Raw genomic sequence first — 14242 nt, 5'->3', positions numbered from 1 at the left:
AGAATGGTCATCGATTTGGCGAGTGAAAATAGCGGAACCGCAATATGATAAGGAGGTCACGGGAGAGGAACCCAAGGAGAAGGGTTTGTGCGCACAATGCTCGTTTTAGTCCTTGTTCGACAACCTGGGAAAGTCTCGACTGCGCTTCAGAGGTAGATGCCGAAGGTTAATGAAAATCATGGTAAGAAAATTGTACAAAAACGAGAGAGTGGAGAATCTACGAAACATTATACAGTGAAAGTTAAGGAGGACGTGCTTTTACGGCAATGAAACTTTGGGGTCAAGGAAGAAGCTGCTATTTTTTTAGTTCAAGGGAGAGATGCGGGTTTGAGTTAACGTATCTTCATGGGAAGGATCTTATACGAACAATAAATGGTGCACTTCTTGTTGAACAGGAAATGAGAATTTGGAATGCGGGAATGGATAAAGGCTGGAAATGACTGCACACTTTGGAGCGAAAGTTTAAAGCAAGTTTCAACCACCGGAGTCATATATCCTAATTCCTCTCAGCCCTTTGAATATTTACATACAAGTGCGTGGTTCGTCCGTTAGGTGTCACGGCATGTTAGGATATGCACCGCAGCATATGGCCACTGTAAGTGCAATCATAATTTTTATGCCAGCTTAACGGAGGATTGTTTTTAGAGATTCATATATTCAGATTAATACGAAAGAACCTCATAAGAGACTCAGGCGTTGGGACGTTTTGATTTCATAATGGAACGACGCGTAGGCTCAGTGCAGTTCAGGAAAACATTCGAGTGCCTGAGGATTATTGCTGCTTTTTAAACCTTTCAACGCATTCCCATAGTCCGGCGACTTTTTTTCCAGAGGCCCGCGACCCACAACTTTTTTTCTCGTCTTCAACTGTTGGAAGGGCTTTTCCAACTTTAAGCATTTTAATTCTCTTCAATATTGGGCAAATGGACGGTGATTCTCTGGTGAGGCGTCCGGTTCAATGATGTTTTGCGTTTCCGAATATAGGATTTCAGAAGAGTACACATTTTATATCCCCGCCTTTAAGATATCAAGGAGAGCCAGATTGAAAAAATCAAACGCTTCCCTTGCGTCTATTTAAAGGGAGCGGAAGGGGAAGAGAGAGCAGCGCGGGGAGATTCTCTCACTAGAAGTTGGATTACACATAGGACAGTTCACAGCAATTCTATCCTCCAAAAAGGAAAATATCGCATCACGTTCATTATTAATTAATGCTGTTCGCTCACATGTAAAATGATTACCATGGTACCTTCCTAGCTGGGTAGCGCGGTGGTCGCTGTGAATCGAAGGAAATGCAACAATTGTTTTGCTGGATTTGTTCTTGCGTGCATGCAATTTTGTTTTTGTTTATCAGCAAATACTTAATTTGTGAAATTCGTCTTCTTTCCAGATGGTGACCATAGGGACTACTCTCGTAATCATTCTGGCCGCTTCGTCCGCTGTACAGGATGCAAAGGCTTCTATGGGCCGCCGCGATGGGCCGCGCGTGGATCTCTTATGGAGGAGGCGAAGGCAGGACGCACCGAGTGCCTCCATCCCCTCGCCCTGCCCGGATGTTCTCTTGAACATACGCTTCAACGAAAGACGCGATCGATGGTATGGACTGTTATCCTTCGCCGCGGAGGAATCCACGACCGGAGTCGTGTTAACCATCACATTGGACAAGCGCGCCCACTTGATTGGCGTAAGTAACTTCATTGAAAAAGTACGTGCCTCGTGCTATGGAATTTCGACACCGGTAGAAGTGAAAGTAATTTAAAACACCCTAATTTCACATCTAACTCTTTGGTTCATAAATATTACATATTAGTTAGCTTTTTATATGCCCCCTCCCCAACCTTGACATGGTGAAAGGACTTCTGCGTTCCAATGACCCCTAAAGCTGTGCTGGCTAGAGTAATAATAATTGCTGCAGGTAGGGTCACCCATGCCCGGAAGGTCGAAGGTTAGGAGCCAGACGAAAGGTAGTCCACGCAGCGTCTGTTCCTCAGTGAGGCCGCTGCAATGGCGTCGACCCCAGTGGGGCCAGTAAGTGATGGTGTCACGTTAAAAACACTACATCTACATAATACCCCGCGAGGGCGTGTGGGGGGTGTTAGGTCACCAACCGTAGAAAGGAACAATACCACATCCAAAAAAACCACACGGAAAATTACACCCACAGCAGCGCACACACTCATGCAGAAGTCCCTTCATCCAATACTCATGCAAACACATATACCGCAAAACAACTAAAAACCGCACCCCAGGATGCAGCACGAAAGCCATCCTACAACACGCAAGCCAGGACACAACAAGCAAGAATGTGAAACATCACTACCACGTGAATATGCATCACAAAACACTTTACCCCCGAAGAGACTCGAAAAGGCAGGGAATGCGACCCAACGTTGCACGTGGCAGGAATTTAACCCCGCGGAGAGGGATGAGGGACTGAAAGTGAGATTTAAAAACAGACGAACAGAACACGAATGGGGTCATTCGGAAAGAATGGGTTATTATAAAAAAACACATAAGGTTAGTGGAAGAGCATGCATTTAAATACAACTAATTATTTTTTAGACGCTGAGGGTGGCAAGTGGAACTTTTGCTATCTATAACCCTGCAGTTGCTATCCCTTGGCAGGCGTGAATACATCATCCCCTGAGAATAAACAATTATGGGACACATATAGATCCTCTAAAATTGAAACCAAAACACAATTACGTGGCGCCTTACTGGACTTTAAACACAAAGTACTTTGCGAGCACTTGGACACTGACCCCAAAGCTTTCTGTTCATATGTTAGGGAAGTAAATGGGAGTAAACAAACCGTGGCTTGCTTAAGGGATTGTAGCAATCTAATTCATACAGACAGTGAGGGTAAAGCTAACATCCTAAATTCATTCTTCCAAAGTGTTTTCTCGAATGATGTTGCCACCGCATATCTCCAAGAAACAATGTATACTCCACCCACGGAAAAAATAACAGTGGACCAATAAGGAATTCTAAAATTGCTTAATGAGATTAAACTCAACAAATCCCCGCGTCCCGAAAATATACCAGCTAGGGTGATAAAACATTTAGCTCCTAACATTGTCCCGTACCTTGAATTTATATTTAACAAATCCCTCACAGAGTGCAAAGTACCTAAGATTTGGAAAACCGCGCAAATAACGCCTATTTTTAAAAGTGGTGACAGGGAGGATCCCAGTAATTACAGACCTATATCTCTCACTTCTATCTGCTGCAAAATCTTAGAGCACATAATTGTCAGTTCAATAATGAGACACCTTGACAATATTAACTTTTTAAGTGACAATCAACACGGATTCAGGAAAACCCGCTCCTGTAAAACCCAATTAGGAAACCCGGGGGTACCTCAGGGAAGTGTAATCGGGCCGTTGCTTTTCTTGATTTTTGTTATCGATTTGAACCGCGAAGTGAAAAGTAAAATTAGGATGTTCGCGAATGACACGGCGATCTATCGGGAGATATCCGGGGATGAGGATCGTTTTATTCTAGCGCAGGATTTAGATTTCATTACTAAATCGTGTTCTAACTGGGGATTGACACTAAATTATAATAAATGTTCGGTGGTAAATTTCTTTAAAAGATCAACGGGATTTGCTTACAAATTAGCTGGAGGTGACCTGGCAGTAGTTGATACGGTAAAATACCTACGTGTCACATTCACAAAAGACTTAACTTGGGGGACTCACATACGTAAAGTCTGCGGTCAAGCATATAAAAAATTGGGATTCATTAGACGCATTGTCGGCAAAAGTGACTCGAAGGTCAAGGAACGTTGTTACCACACTCTTGTAAGGCCTCATTTAGAATACGCATGTAGCATGTGGGATCCGAGTGAAAAAGGTCTCATTCGGGAAATTGAGAAGGTTCAACGCCGGGCAGCCCGTTTTGTAAAAAATTCCTACGATAAAAGGCAAAGTGTTACCGAAATGCTCATGGATTTGGGTTGGGAATCATTGGCAGAGAGACGATTCAATGCAAGATTGAAATTATAAAATAAATTCAGATCCGCATATTTCAGCACCGAGGTCTCGCAAATTATTCGTACTCCTACATACATTGGTCGCTTGGATCATGCATATAAAATTCGGGAAATAGATGCCAGAACTAGCCGACTCAAGGACTCCTTCTTCCAACGGACAATACGGGATAGCAACTGCAGGGTTATAGATAGCAAAAATTCCACTTGCCACCCTCAGCGTCTAAAAAATAATTAGTTCTACTTAAATGCATGCTCTTCCACTAACACCTCTTCCGCATCCACTTCCACTGTTATAATAACCCATTATTTCCGAATGACCTCATTCGTGTTCTGTTCATCTGTTTTTAAGTTTCCCTTTCAGTCCCTCGTCCCTCTCCGCGGGGGGAAATTCCTGCTCCAAATAGATCCAATATGTTCTTTCCACGGGTGGGCATGCGTACTGCTTGATGGAGGGAGTTTCTTTGAACCAATTTTATCATGGAATTGCAAGATTCGCGATCGCGGGTCCCAGATTTATCGATAATGCTGTCCCAATCTATACCGGTGAGGTTAAAGTCGCCACCAATTATGATTATGCTGTTATTATATTTACGTGTAAAATTGTGAATTTGATCGTTGAGGCTATGAAGTGTTTTGAAATCTGAGTCTGGAGGTCTGTAGAAAGAGCATAAATTTATATTGGGTTGATTGGTCCGTATTAAGGTGCACCAAACACTTTCTATGTTATTATTTTCAAATGAAAGTTGCCTACTTTCAAAATGACTTTTAACTGCCACGAAAACCCCTCCTCCGGATCTCTATCGTGTCGGTAAACTTGGAAATCTATTGGGAAAATGTCTTAGTAGTTTATGTCATTGCACAGCCAACTCCCCCTAATACTATATCAGCGGAATGAGTTTGGATTATGTGTTCTAGATCCGCTGATTTGTTCTTGAGGCTTCTGCAATTTATAACAAGTATAGTTAAATTATTTTTATTTTGAATAACGTCCTTATTTGTGACTGACTGTAATGTAGGACGCCTTTGTGGGGAAGTGCGTGTCACATATCTTTCTAAACCAATGCCAGTGTTGTCGGTGACTTTTATATTTTTATTAGTAATATTATACGCGCTATCCCCGGATGTTACCGACACAGTAAGTAACCTGCCCTCTATCCTAAAATTGGCCTACAGTGGTCGAGTATCCTATCCGCTACCTTACTCGCCGCTTCCGCCGTGTAATGGACCCCAGATCGGTTAAGGGGATTCCTGCAAGATCGGAGGGTTGGCCTCCGGTCGATGAAGGAGGCTCCTATGTCCGAGCAGAATCTCGATAGTCTCTGGTTTATGCCTTCCACTCGGCTCCAAACCAGAGACCCGCGATCCTCCCTCGGAACGATGCTGCAGACCGTTAGCCCCAGCCGAACCCCCTCGACGCCCTGGACGCGCTTCACCTCGGAGCGCAGTTCCCTAAGGGAACGGAGGACCTCCTCGGATCCATGGTCCGTGACGTCGTTGGTGCCCACATGGGCTACGACCTGCAGCCTAGAGCACTTCGTGCCTTTGACCGCCGCCTCGATTGCCTTCGTCACCTGATGGACTCCTCCACCTAGTAAACACCAGACGGTCACCCGTTGATCGGCGCCTACGCGGCGCGCCCTTTCCCTCAATGGAACCATTACACGTTGGACATTCGAGCTACCTATTACTACAATTCCCTCCCTTCCCGTTCCCTGACGTCTTACCCTAGGCAGTGCCCTGGGAGTAGAGGTAGGGGCTACAGGTACGGTGGTGCTATCATCCGACAGCACGTGGTACCTGTTGGAGATGGAGATGGTATCTGCCTCCGCAGAGTCCAATCCACGCCGCTGCGTTACCTTCCCCTTGCCCCGAGAGACGACCCTCCAATCGTCTGACCTACGGACGTGAGACACTCCCTCGTTGGGAGATGGGACACGGTGTAGGTCTCTAATCGCCCAGCCACGTGTTGCATTCGGACGAATCCGTGCACCCCCATGGGTGTGGCGGGTTTACGTATTCCCACCCCGAGCACCATCTCTCCTGAGGGGAGTCCTCCGGCCAGCGATCTCCGATCGAAGCTCTCGCACCATTCTCTCCAGCATGACGATACGGGCCCTTAAAGCCGCGCATTCGCCAGTGCCTTCGAGCATGGCAACAGGGGACCTAGGTCATCCTAAATAACAACCGAGTTCCCAACAAAAGCTAACTTGTATACGCTACGCTAAAATTTCTGAGAGGGGTTAGTTAAATTTAGCTCAATCAAAAGTTACGCTTTGGGAGATAGTAAAGAAAGGAAAGAAAAAATATGGTAAAGAAAATAAAGCACTCACCGATAACCAATTAGATTCGACGGACAAAAACCACCGAAAGCCACTCTATTAAAAACTAATACCAAGCAACACAAAAACTAAATAAACTTAACTATTTCACAAACTTAAAGCTAACACTAAACTGCACTTCACTAGGGAAGAACAAACACAGAGGTACAGAAGTAACAGCAGGCACGCAGGTAGTCTCAGGTAGGGTCGAACTGGTTTTAGGGAGCGAGCTCGAACACGTCTGTTCTCGGCAGAATCCAGGCAGAGAATGATGTAGAGTGAAATGCTGGAGTTTGTATTTTTCTAGGAGTCACAAAATATTTAATTCGTAGCTGTGTCCATCCAAAAACTTACCTTAACCGGTGGTTTACCTAATAATTAGTAATTTGATGAAGTTTTCTCGGGTCTTCCACCGGGTCAGGGGTTCCATGTTGGCCGACGTTTCGATGCCCGACTCGTGCATCGTCTTCAGGGATGATGATTGCCTCTCAGTTTTTGGCAGCCTGTTATACATGCGCGCTCGGACTCAGGTGACTTCCCGAGACCCGAGAAAACTTCATCAAGCAGATACGCCGGGAAAGCACCAAATCTGAATTAGTAATTTATTTGTCATTTGACTAATCAATTGATACGATTATAGGTACTAAAAGCTGTTGCATCTCCTTCCCAGGTCATGATTCAATCCTCGTTTATTTATTTTGTGAAGTGATTAAAATCGATCTTACACGTGCGTCCGAGGATACGACAGTAAGTATAATAGCTTCTTAAAAAGTTGCTATACTTAGCGGACCAATGAATTTCAAAAAGTAAGTTAAAATGTTGGATGAGTAACAGCAATTATTTGGTGCGAGCTGCTTTTGAGATGATAACCTCCGAGGCTGTCGACACCTATCCATCAAAATGGAAAAATTATTCTCCGCCTCGTCTAACTATTGTTTCCTCCGTCGTCGTCACCAGTGGCGTCAATGTCCATGCATCCATTATTCTTGCCTCCCTCAACGATCTTCTCTTCTACCCTACAATGTCTAGAGCATGCAATTTTCAGTGCCCTCGTTTATTATGACGCCTAATGCTATCTTAAACTTTTCAGACATCGTTCGGTGAAGTTTCAACAAGTGACAACATCGTCCATACTATCACCGACGATACATTGAAGCTGGAGCCAGGCCAATTACTTGCAGTGCGATTCTTCGTGAAATTCGAAGCTGGATCCGTCGACCCACCCCGTGTGAGGACGATCAAATTCAACGACGGGCAGATATGTCCTCGTGGAGAAGGTTATTTCTTAACTCGTAATGCTCTTTCTATGCCTGGCATTATTGCTCTGATTCGTGCGTTCAAATTGAACTGTGGTATCACAATTGTCTCACCAAGTCGGAAGTTTTGGATATTGTCCGCTCGTGCTTTCGACTCGTGACCTAATGACGCCTACGCCTCACGGGAGCAAGAGACTTTAGTTTGTATGTCTCCAGGTTTCCAAATTCTTTCACTGGAATAAATTAGCCCTTCAAACAGGTGTCGAGGAAGTAGAACCTAGCCTCTTCCCACTTCCCCTTCCGCTAGGCATTTGTTTTTGGTGACGTATGACCACTTTACGCAACCCTTCGAGTCTAGAGACTGCAAAACTCCCCACAGGTATCAGGGTATTTGCAAATTCAGTTTTTTATCCTTTGATGCATATATTCAGACGTAGAATAGTTGCCTGGTTGGAATTTTTGCAATCCAGTGTAACCAAAGTTACTTGTTAGGTCGATTACTGCCGCTTTCACCTCCTGACTTGTTTTCTCTTGTTTTCCAGTCATTCCCGCGTGATTACATGCTTGCCCTTATCCCTAAGGTCTCCCATTTCGTAAGTGAACTCCCTTCCATCCGCGGGTGTGATGAAATACCTGGAGAGCCCGTTGGGAGTCTTCCTTAAATGACATTGCTATGGTTGTGTGGCGATATTTGCTTAAAATTCAATGTTCCTTTCGAAATAAATTAGTTTCTTTAGTGCTTGGTGAAGGTAATGGATAAAATTATAGCATTAAATTATAATCACGCATGAATTTAACCAGAAATATAACGCAATTTCAGAGGTTTCAGTCATCCGGAAAAACTTGAGATGAGGGAGACGAATCGCTTTTCTGTTGACAGTTTTGAAGAATATTTCATTATGAACCAGTTAATCAATTGTCCAGACGTATTTTCATCTACATCTACATAATACCCCGCAAGCCACCGCAAGGGCGTGTGGCGGGGGTCACCAACCGTAAAAAGGAACAATACCACATACAAAACAACAGCATGCAAAATTACATACACAGCAGCCCACACACTCATGCAAAAATCCCTTCATCCAACACTCATGCAAACACACATACCATAAACCAACAGACAACAGCACCCCAGAATGCAGCACGAAAGCCATCCAACAACTCGCAAGCCAGGACACAACAAGCAAGAATGTGTACCACCGCCACCACGTGAACATGCAACACAAAACACTGTACGTATTTTGCGATTGGACAATTTACCATTTCAAAAAAATCATTGTCATGAAAACGAAATCTCAAGAAATGGGACCTTAATATTCTCGTTGTTTGCGAAAGAGATTTGATACTATTTAATGTATCCAAAATCTTCTTTTAATTGCTTGTTTTAACAGAAAAAGTCGTCCCCAATTTCTTGAATTTCCGCTCGCTCTGGAAAGAGATCTTACATCGCACAGAAATGGACTCGCTCAAGTCCACAGATTTACATTCGTTTGAAAGTCGGGTGGGGGAGAGCCTAAGGACGACAGATGCCTTGTGGCTAAGTTTGGAGGGGCCAAAAGGTGTGTGCGAAAGAGAAACCAGTAGCCTCCTTAATTGACTGCTCCAAAGCTAGGAATGACCTTGCCTGCGACCTCTCTCCTATCCCCCGAGCATTTGAAGGGCGTCACGCAAAAGCGATATTTTTGTAAATATAGTTTATTTATGAGCATCTATCAAAAACTTACCTTAGCCAATTGGCTGACATAAATTTAATAATTAATTTAATAATTTTGCATACTCTCCTAAATAACCACACAATGAGGTTGTTTGAATCAAGCAAGTTTTTCATCGCATTTAATTAAGGAATGGAGTTTTTTTACTATTGACGCAGAAAAAGTACTCGCCTGCCACATTAAATCCTCATCCATGAAATTCATTTTGACTTGTCAATTTCGATAATTTTATCGCTACAGATTACATTTGCATGGGTCATATTGCAATGCAGTCATTTTTGTTCTCTTTTTGCAGAGCCTGTAATGGAAACAGAGCCACCAATTACTTCTCCTGCTCCACAAGTCACTTTTCCTAGTCCGCCTCCAACAACTGCTTCAACTTCTTCGATGCCGATAATCGCGGAGGAGCAGCCTGGTAGGATTCGCAATACAGCAAAGTTCATTCTCACCCCGCTTGAGTCGCAACTACCACAGAAATTCTCGAATTATCCTCATGAGAATACATTTCTGAAAGTGTAATATTTCTACATTTTACGGTTGAAACTTTGGACTGAAACTTAAAAATTAAGACGCATGGGCCTGGAAGCACATAGCGGATACGCATTTGAGGATTCTTGCCCTCAAATTCTCTCTTTGGGTAAACATGTCTTCGCTTTTTTTCTCTGTGGAAAACAGGATAAATGAAAAATTGAATTTGAGAAGAATGTATTTGCAGGTGATACTATTCAAAATGACGTGTCTCATATATCCAGCGAATGACATATTCGCGGAAATTCTATTTCACCTGTTACAATATTTTTTGTATTTCGATTTTACCCTTTTTGCAGTTACGCCAATGGTATCAAGTAAACTGTCTTCCGGCCGTTTACCGAACAGATCGATTGGACGCGTGTGGTCATCTCAGCACTATGGTATCGACGGAGAGTTCAAGGTAACGAAGCTGGAAAGGTCATCATGGCGATGAAAAAACTTGTACCGATAATAGTAAAGTGCACAGAAAAAGGTTTCCGATTCCACATGTAAAATTAAATTCCTTAACTAATTTTCACGCAAATATTTCTGACAATATTTTCGACGTCTTGTGTCATCTCCATCGTGATTTTCTCTGGTTTTACGAGTGTTAAAGCCGATTTACACGATTTCTGGTTTATTTACTGAAATCATTTATGCTCCATATTGGACGCGGCCTAGTTGCTAATTATTGGAGGAACCCATCATTACACGTGATGCAACTCTCCTTTCAACTTTCGAATTGGGTTTACGTGCTGTCGATTTTAGCGTGAATGTTCGTCGGCTCCAGTGTTAAATAAAAACAATGTTGATTGCGTTGTCGCAATCAATCCATTGTCTCAAGAAAGCAAAGCCTTTTCATTTGCAACTGCTATTGGGCTTGGAAAATTGGATAGAAAATAAGTGTCGCGCTTATTTCTGTTTCCAGCACTGAAAATTGAATCAAATTCTTTTATCTAATTCAATGCTTCCAAGAAACTGCGGGAGATGCCGCAACAGCTTTTAACGGATTCGTCAGCTAACGTGCATGTCAATGCAACAATTTCAGAATGTAATCAGAGAGAACAAATCTACATCTACATCTAAATCAAATCAAATCGAGGGACCCGGGTTCATATACATCTACATCTACTCAATACCCCGCAAGCCGCCGCAAGGGCGTGTGGCGGGGGGTGTTAGGACACCACCCGTAATTTAGAAAAGAAAAAGAAAAAAAATCGCATGCAATAACCACAAAATCATATATCCAAAAAAAAAAAACATGGCATACATTCATGCATGAACACTTACACCCCACACACATGCAAACACTCAAACTACCAACTAACATACACATGCACCTGAAAGTATACCTAACATCTCTATAGTGTTTAATTTCGTTCCGACTTGTAAATTCAATGTTTTCAATATTTCTAAAGTGACTTCGGTTTCTTACTATTATGATTTCTGATTGTTCGGGGAAAGAATGAGTATTTGTACCTATCTGTCCTGGAATCTATCTCCCTTAGTTTATCTTTGTGGTCTGATCTACCTAAGTAGTGTGGGGCCATTATAATTCCTTCAGTGTCATAGTTAAACTCGTTTGCTCTGAACCTTTCTAAAAGTCTAAGCCTCGCTTGTTCTCTCCGCACTTGAAGTGGTTCCCAGCCTAAATCCCCTAAGAGATATATCACGCTTGTGTTCTTATCATGACAATTTTTAACGAATCTAGCGGATTTTCTCTGGACTTCATCTAATTCTTTTTGCCAAATTTTCTCCCACGGATCCCAAATACTTGCGGCATATTCCAAATGAGGTCTAACTAGAGCAAAATAACACCTCTCTTTAACTTTTTCATTACATTTCCCCAGCACCCGTTTTGTGAAGCCAAGTTTCTTTAAAGCTGATCCGCATATTGTCCTGTTAGCGTGGTGTTAGAACAACCCCTCAAATATTTAACTTGATTTGCCGTAGTCAATGCTGAACGCTCTATTTTGTAGTTTATATCCTGTTCCTCGCTTCCTTTATTCCAAAATTTCAAAACTGCGCATTTATCTATATTAAGTGTTAATCCCCATCTATTGCACCATTCCGAGATATTGTCTAAGTCTCTAGAGAGTAGCTCGCGATCTAGTTGGCTCCTTATTTCCCTGTATATCACCGTGTTGTCAGCAAATAAACTTAGATTGCTACTAACGTGTGTGCTTAAGTCATTTATGTATATTAAGAACAGAAGAGGCCCTATTACACTTCCCTGGGGGACGCCCGAAGTTACATTTCTATCGGTTGAGCACAACCCATCTATGACTACTATTTGTTTGCGATTTGACAAGAAGTCTCTAATCCGATTAATTATTTTCTCATTGATCCCATAGTATTTAAGTTAATGTAACAATTTATTGTGTGGGACTTTGTCAAAGGCTTTTTTGAAATTTTTGATATACCGGTCAAGGTGAATAATTTTTACACTCTGAAATTGTTGCATGAAACGATTCTCCCCTTTAAACGATACGATTTTAAATGTCCTGAATTCGGCAGTTAAATAAGAATTATGTGAATCGGTCTTTTGATGGTCACACTATTCGAAGGTGTATCAAAAGTTTGAGGGATGTGAGAATGAGGGGAAGACGCGAGGATAGGAGAGGGAAAGCGGTGGGAATAAGAAAACGCCAAGTCGTGACACAATATACCTTCAATAATAAAACAAGGCCGTGGTGGACCACAAGAAAAGCGCCACCACCAATCAGAGGTGAGGGAAAAGTAGCACCGACTAAAGAACGAAGGTAACATGGGATTTAAATGGCCGCATAACAATCAAAGTGGAAATTTATGTACACATTGAACCTTCAACTTCGATTCTTCCTATATTATTCCATGACGGAATCACAGATCAATACTTAAACATTTTTTCCCAATAATGTTTGCAATATTTCATTTATTCCCGTTGGAAAATTTTCTTGAATGCTATCATCCGGAGAACCATTCATTAGTTTTTCGCTCATTATTACGAGATTAATAATTTATTTGCGTAAGCTTTTAATCCAAACGGGTATTCTTAATCCACCATAACACGGCAGTTGTGTTTGCATAAACTGCTATTCATAGATATTCCTCAATTTCGCTTTAAATGACCTTAATAATTGATGAGAAAATTACGCTTGTTTACTCCATAAGTTATTACTAATTCTTTTTATCCCATTTTAATCTGTAATTGTTACTGTCCAATTTGAAATCAAATGAGCCCATATGACAGAGTAGAAGTGTTTCAGCTTGATAAACTCGTCATCCCCTTTAATTTGCAAACGCTTAGGCGGCAAAAATAACAATACCCCAAATCCGATGGCACTGGAACAAACTGTGGGTAACCATTACAGTGGAATTCTTTTTCCGTGAATAGATTTTGGTGTGAGGATGCTTTAATTAAATCTAGGTATCTCACGTTTCCTTTAGATTAGCTTCTCAAATTCGATGAATGAACCCAATGCATTGCTATGATGCCCTATTCGCAAAGTGCATACCTCGCTTGGCTTTCGGAACTTTTCCGAGATTTACTTGTAATAAATTAAATCTGTTGACATCAATGGAATGAAATTTTGGATAAAAATGTTTTTTAACTAATTTTACAGAAATTTATTTATTTAACAACCCAAGTTCAACAATATCATAATCTGCAGATGTCACATAACTTCTAATTACCCAACTCCACATTAACACGACTTATTTAATTCCTTCATCAGTATATCTCAACCGTCACCTTAAAACAAGATTTGAAGTCATAAATTACCATTCAACAAAAAAGGGTAAACAGTTATATTGACTGAAACTAACACAGTTTGACCAAAATGCCCATTTCCACGACTCGGTCTCTAGGCAATATTTTCATCTCCGGGTATTTATGTAAGAACGACAGTGATATGTTGAAATCGAATTGTGAAATGAAAAGGCATGAGTGGAGATCGATAGAAATTAATCGAAAAATATTCAAAATTTAAATCATTTAGCGTGGAATGATATCTCTTGAATAGACTTTCTTATTCTCTTTCCCAAAACGCTCACTGCTTTGTCCTTAAATCTGCTAACCCCCATTGCTCTGAACAAATACGTAGCTTTGCAGTTGGCCAACTTATCCAAACCAAAACCTCTGTCAACGGTTATTTATCACGATTATGATTATCAAACTAACAGAATCATCCCAGTAACTTTATTATAACGAATTGGTTTTCTGCTGGTTTATGGACCCTGGCAGTACACACTACTATATTTCTGAGACCCGAACTAGTATGACAGAAAATATCCTTACAAACTTTACTAATTATTATGATGACTCATTCTTTAGCTTTTTATAGTTTTTATCTCCCAAAACACAGACCAAATGCCTCGTACTCTCATCCTCGCTTTCCCAGCATTCTCCCCTGTTACTCCATCCTCAGCATCCTATTGCCTCCCCTGCACCCACTTGTCCTGCCTTTTTCGACT

General features: G+C 41.8%; 1 protein-coding gene across 2 annotated transcripts in view; it reads left to right on the top strand.

The window, feature by feature from the left end:
- Positions 1–14242, top strand: part of LOC139689904 (uncharacterized) — a 55017-nt gene that overhangs the window by 30505 nt on the left and 10270 nt on the right. For both annotated transcript variants that reach the window (XM_071587023.1, XM_071587024.1), the window contains 4 exons: positions 1388–1681; positions 7400–7586; positions 9573–9692; positions 10105–10208. In XM_071587023.1, the coding sequence (XP_071443124.1) occupies positions 1388–1681; positions 7400–7586; positions 9573–9692; positions 10105–10208 (705 nt within the window). The remainder of the gene's footprint in view (positions 1–1387; positions 1682–7399; positions 7587–9572; positions 9693–10104; positions 10209–14242) is intronic.

This window comes from Hetaerina americana, unplaced genomic scaffold, assembly GCF_022747635.1.
Source record: "Hetaerina americana unplaced genomic scaffold, ioHetAmer1.1.p SCAF_29, whole genome shotgun sequence".
In the NCBI taxonomy this organism is placed as follows: domain Eukaryota; kingdom Metazoa; phylum Arthropoda; class Insecta; order Odonata; family Calopterygidae; genus Hetaerina; species Hetaerina americana.
This window is presented reverse-complemented; position numbering and strand designations above follow the sequence as displayed.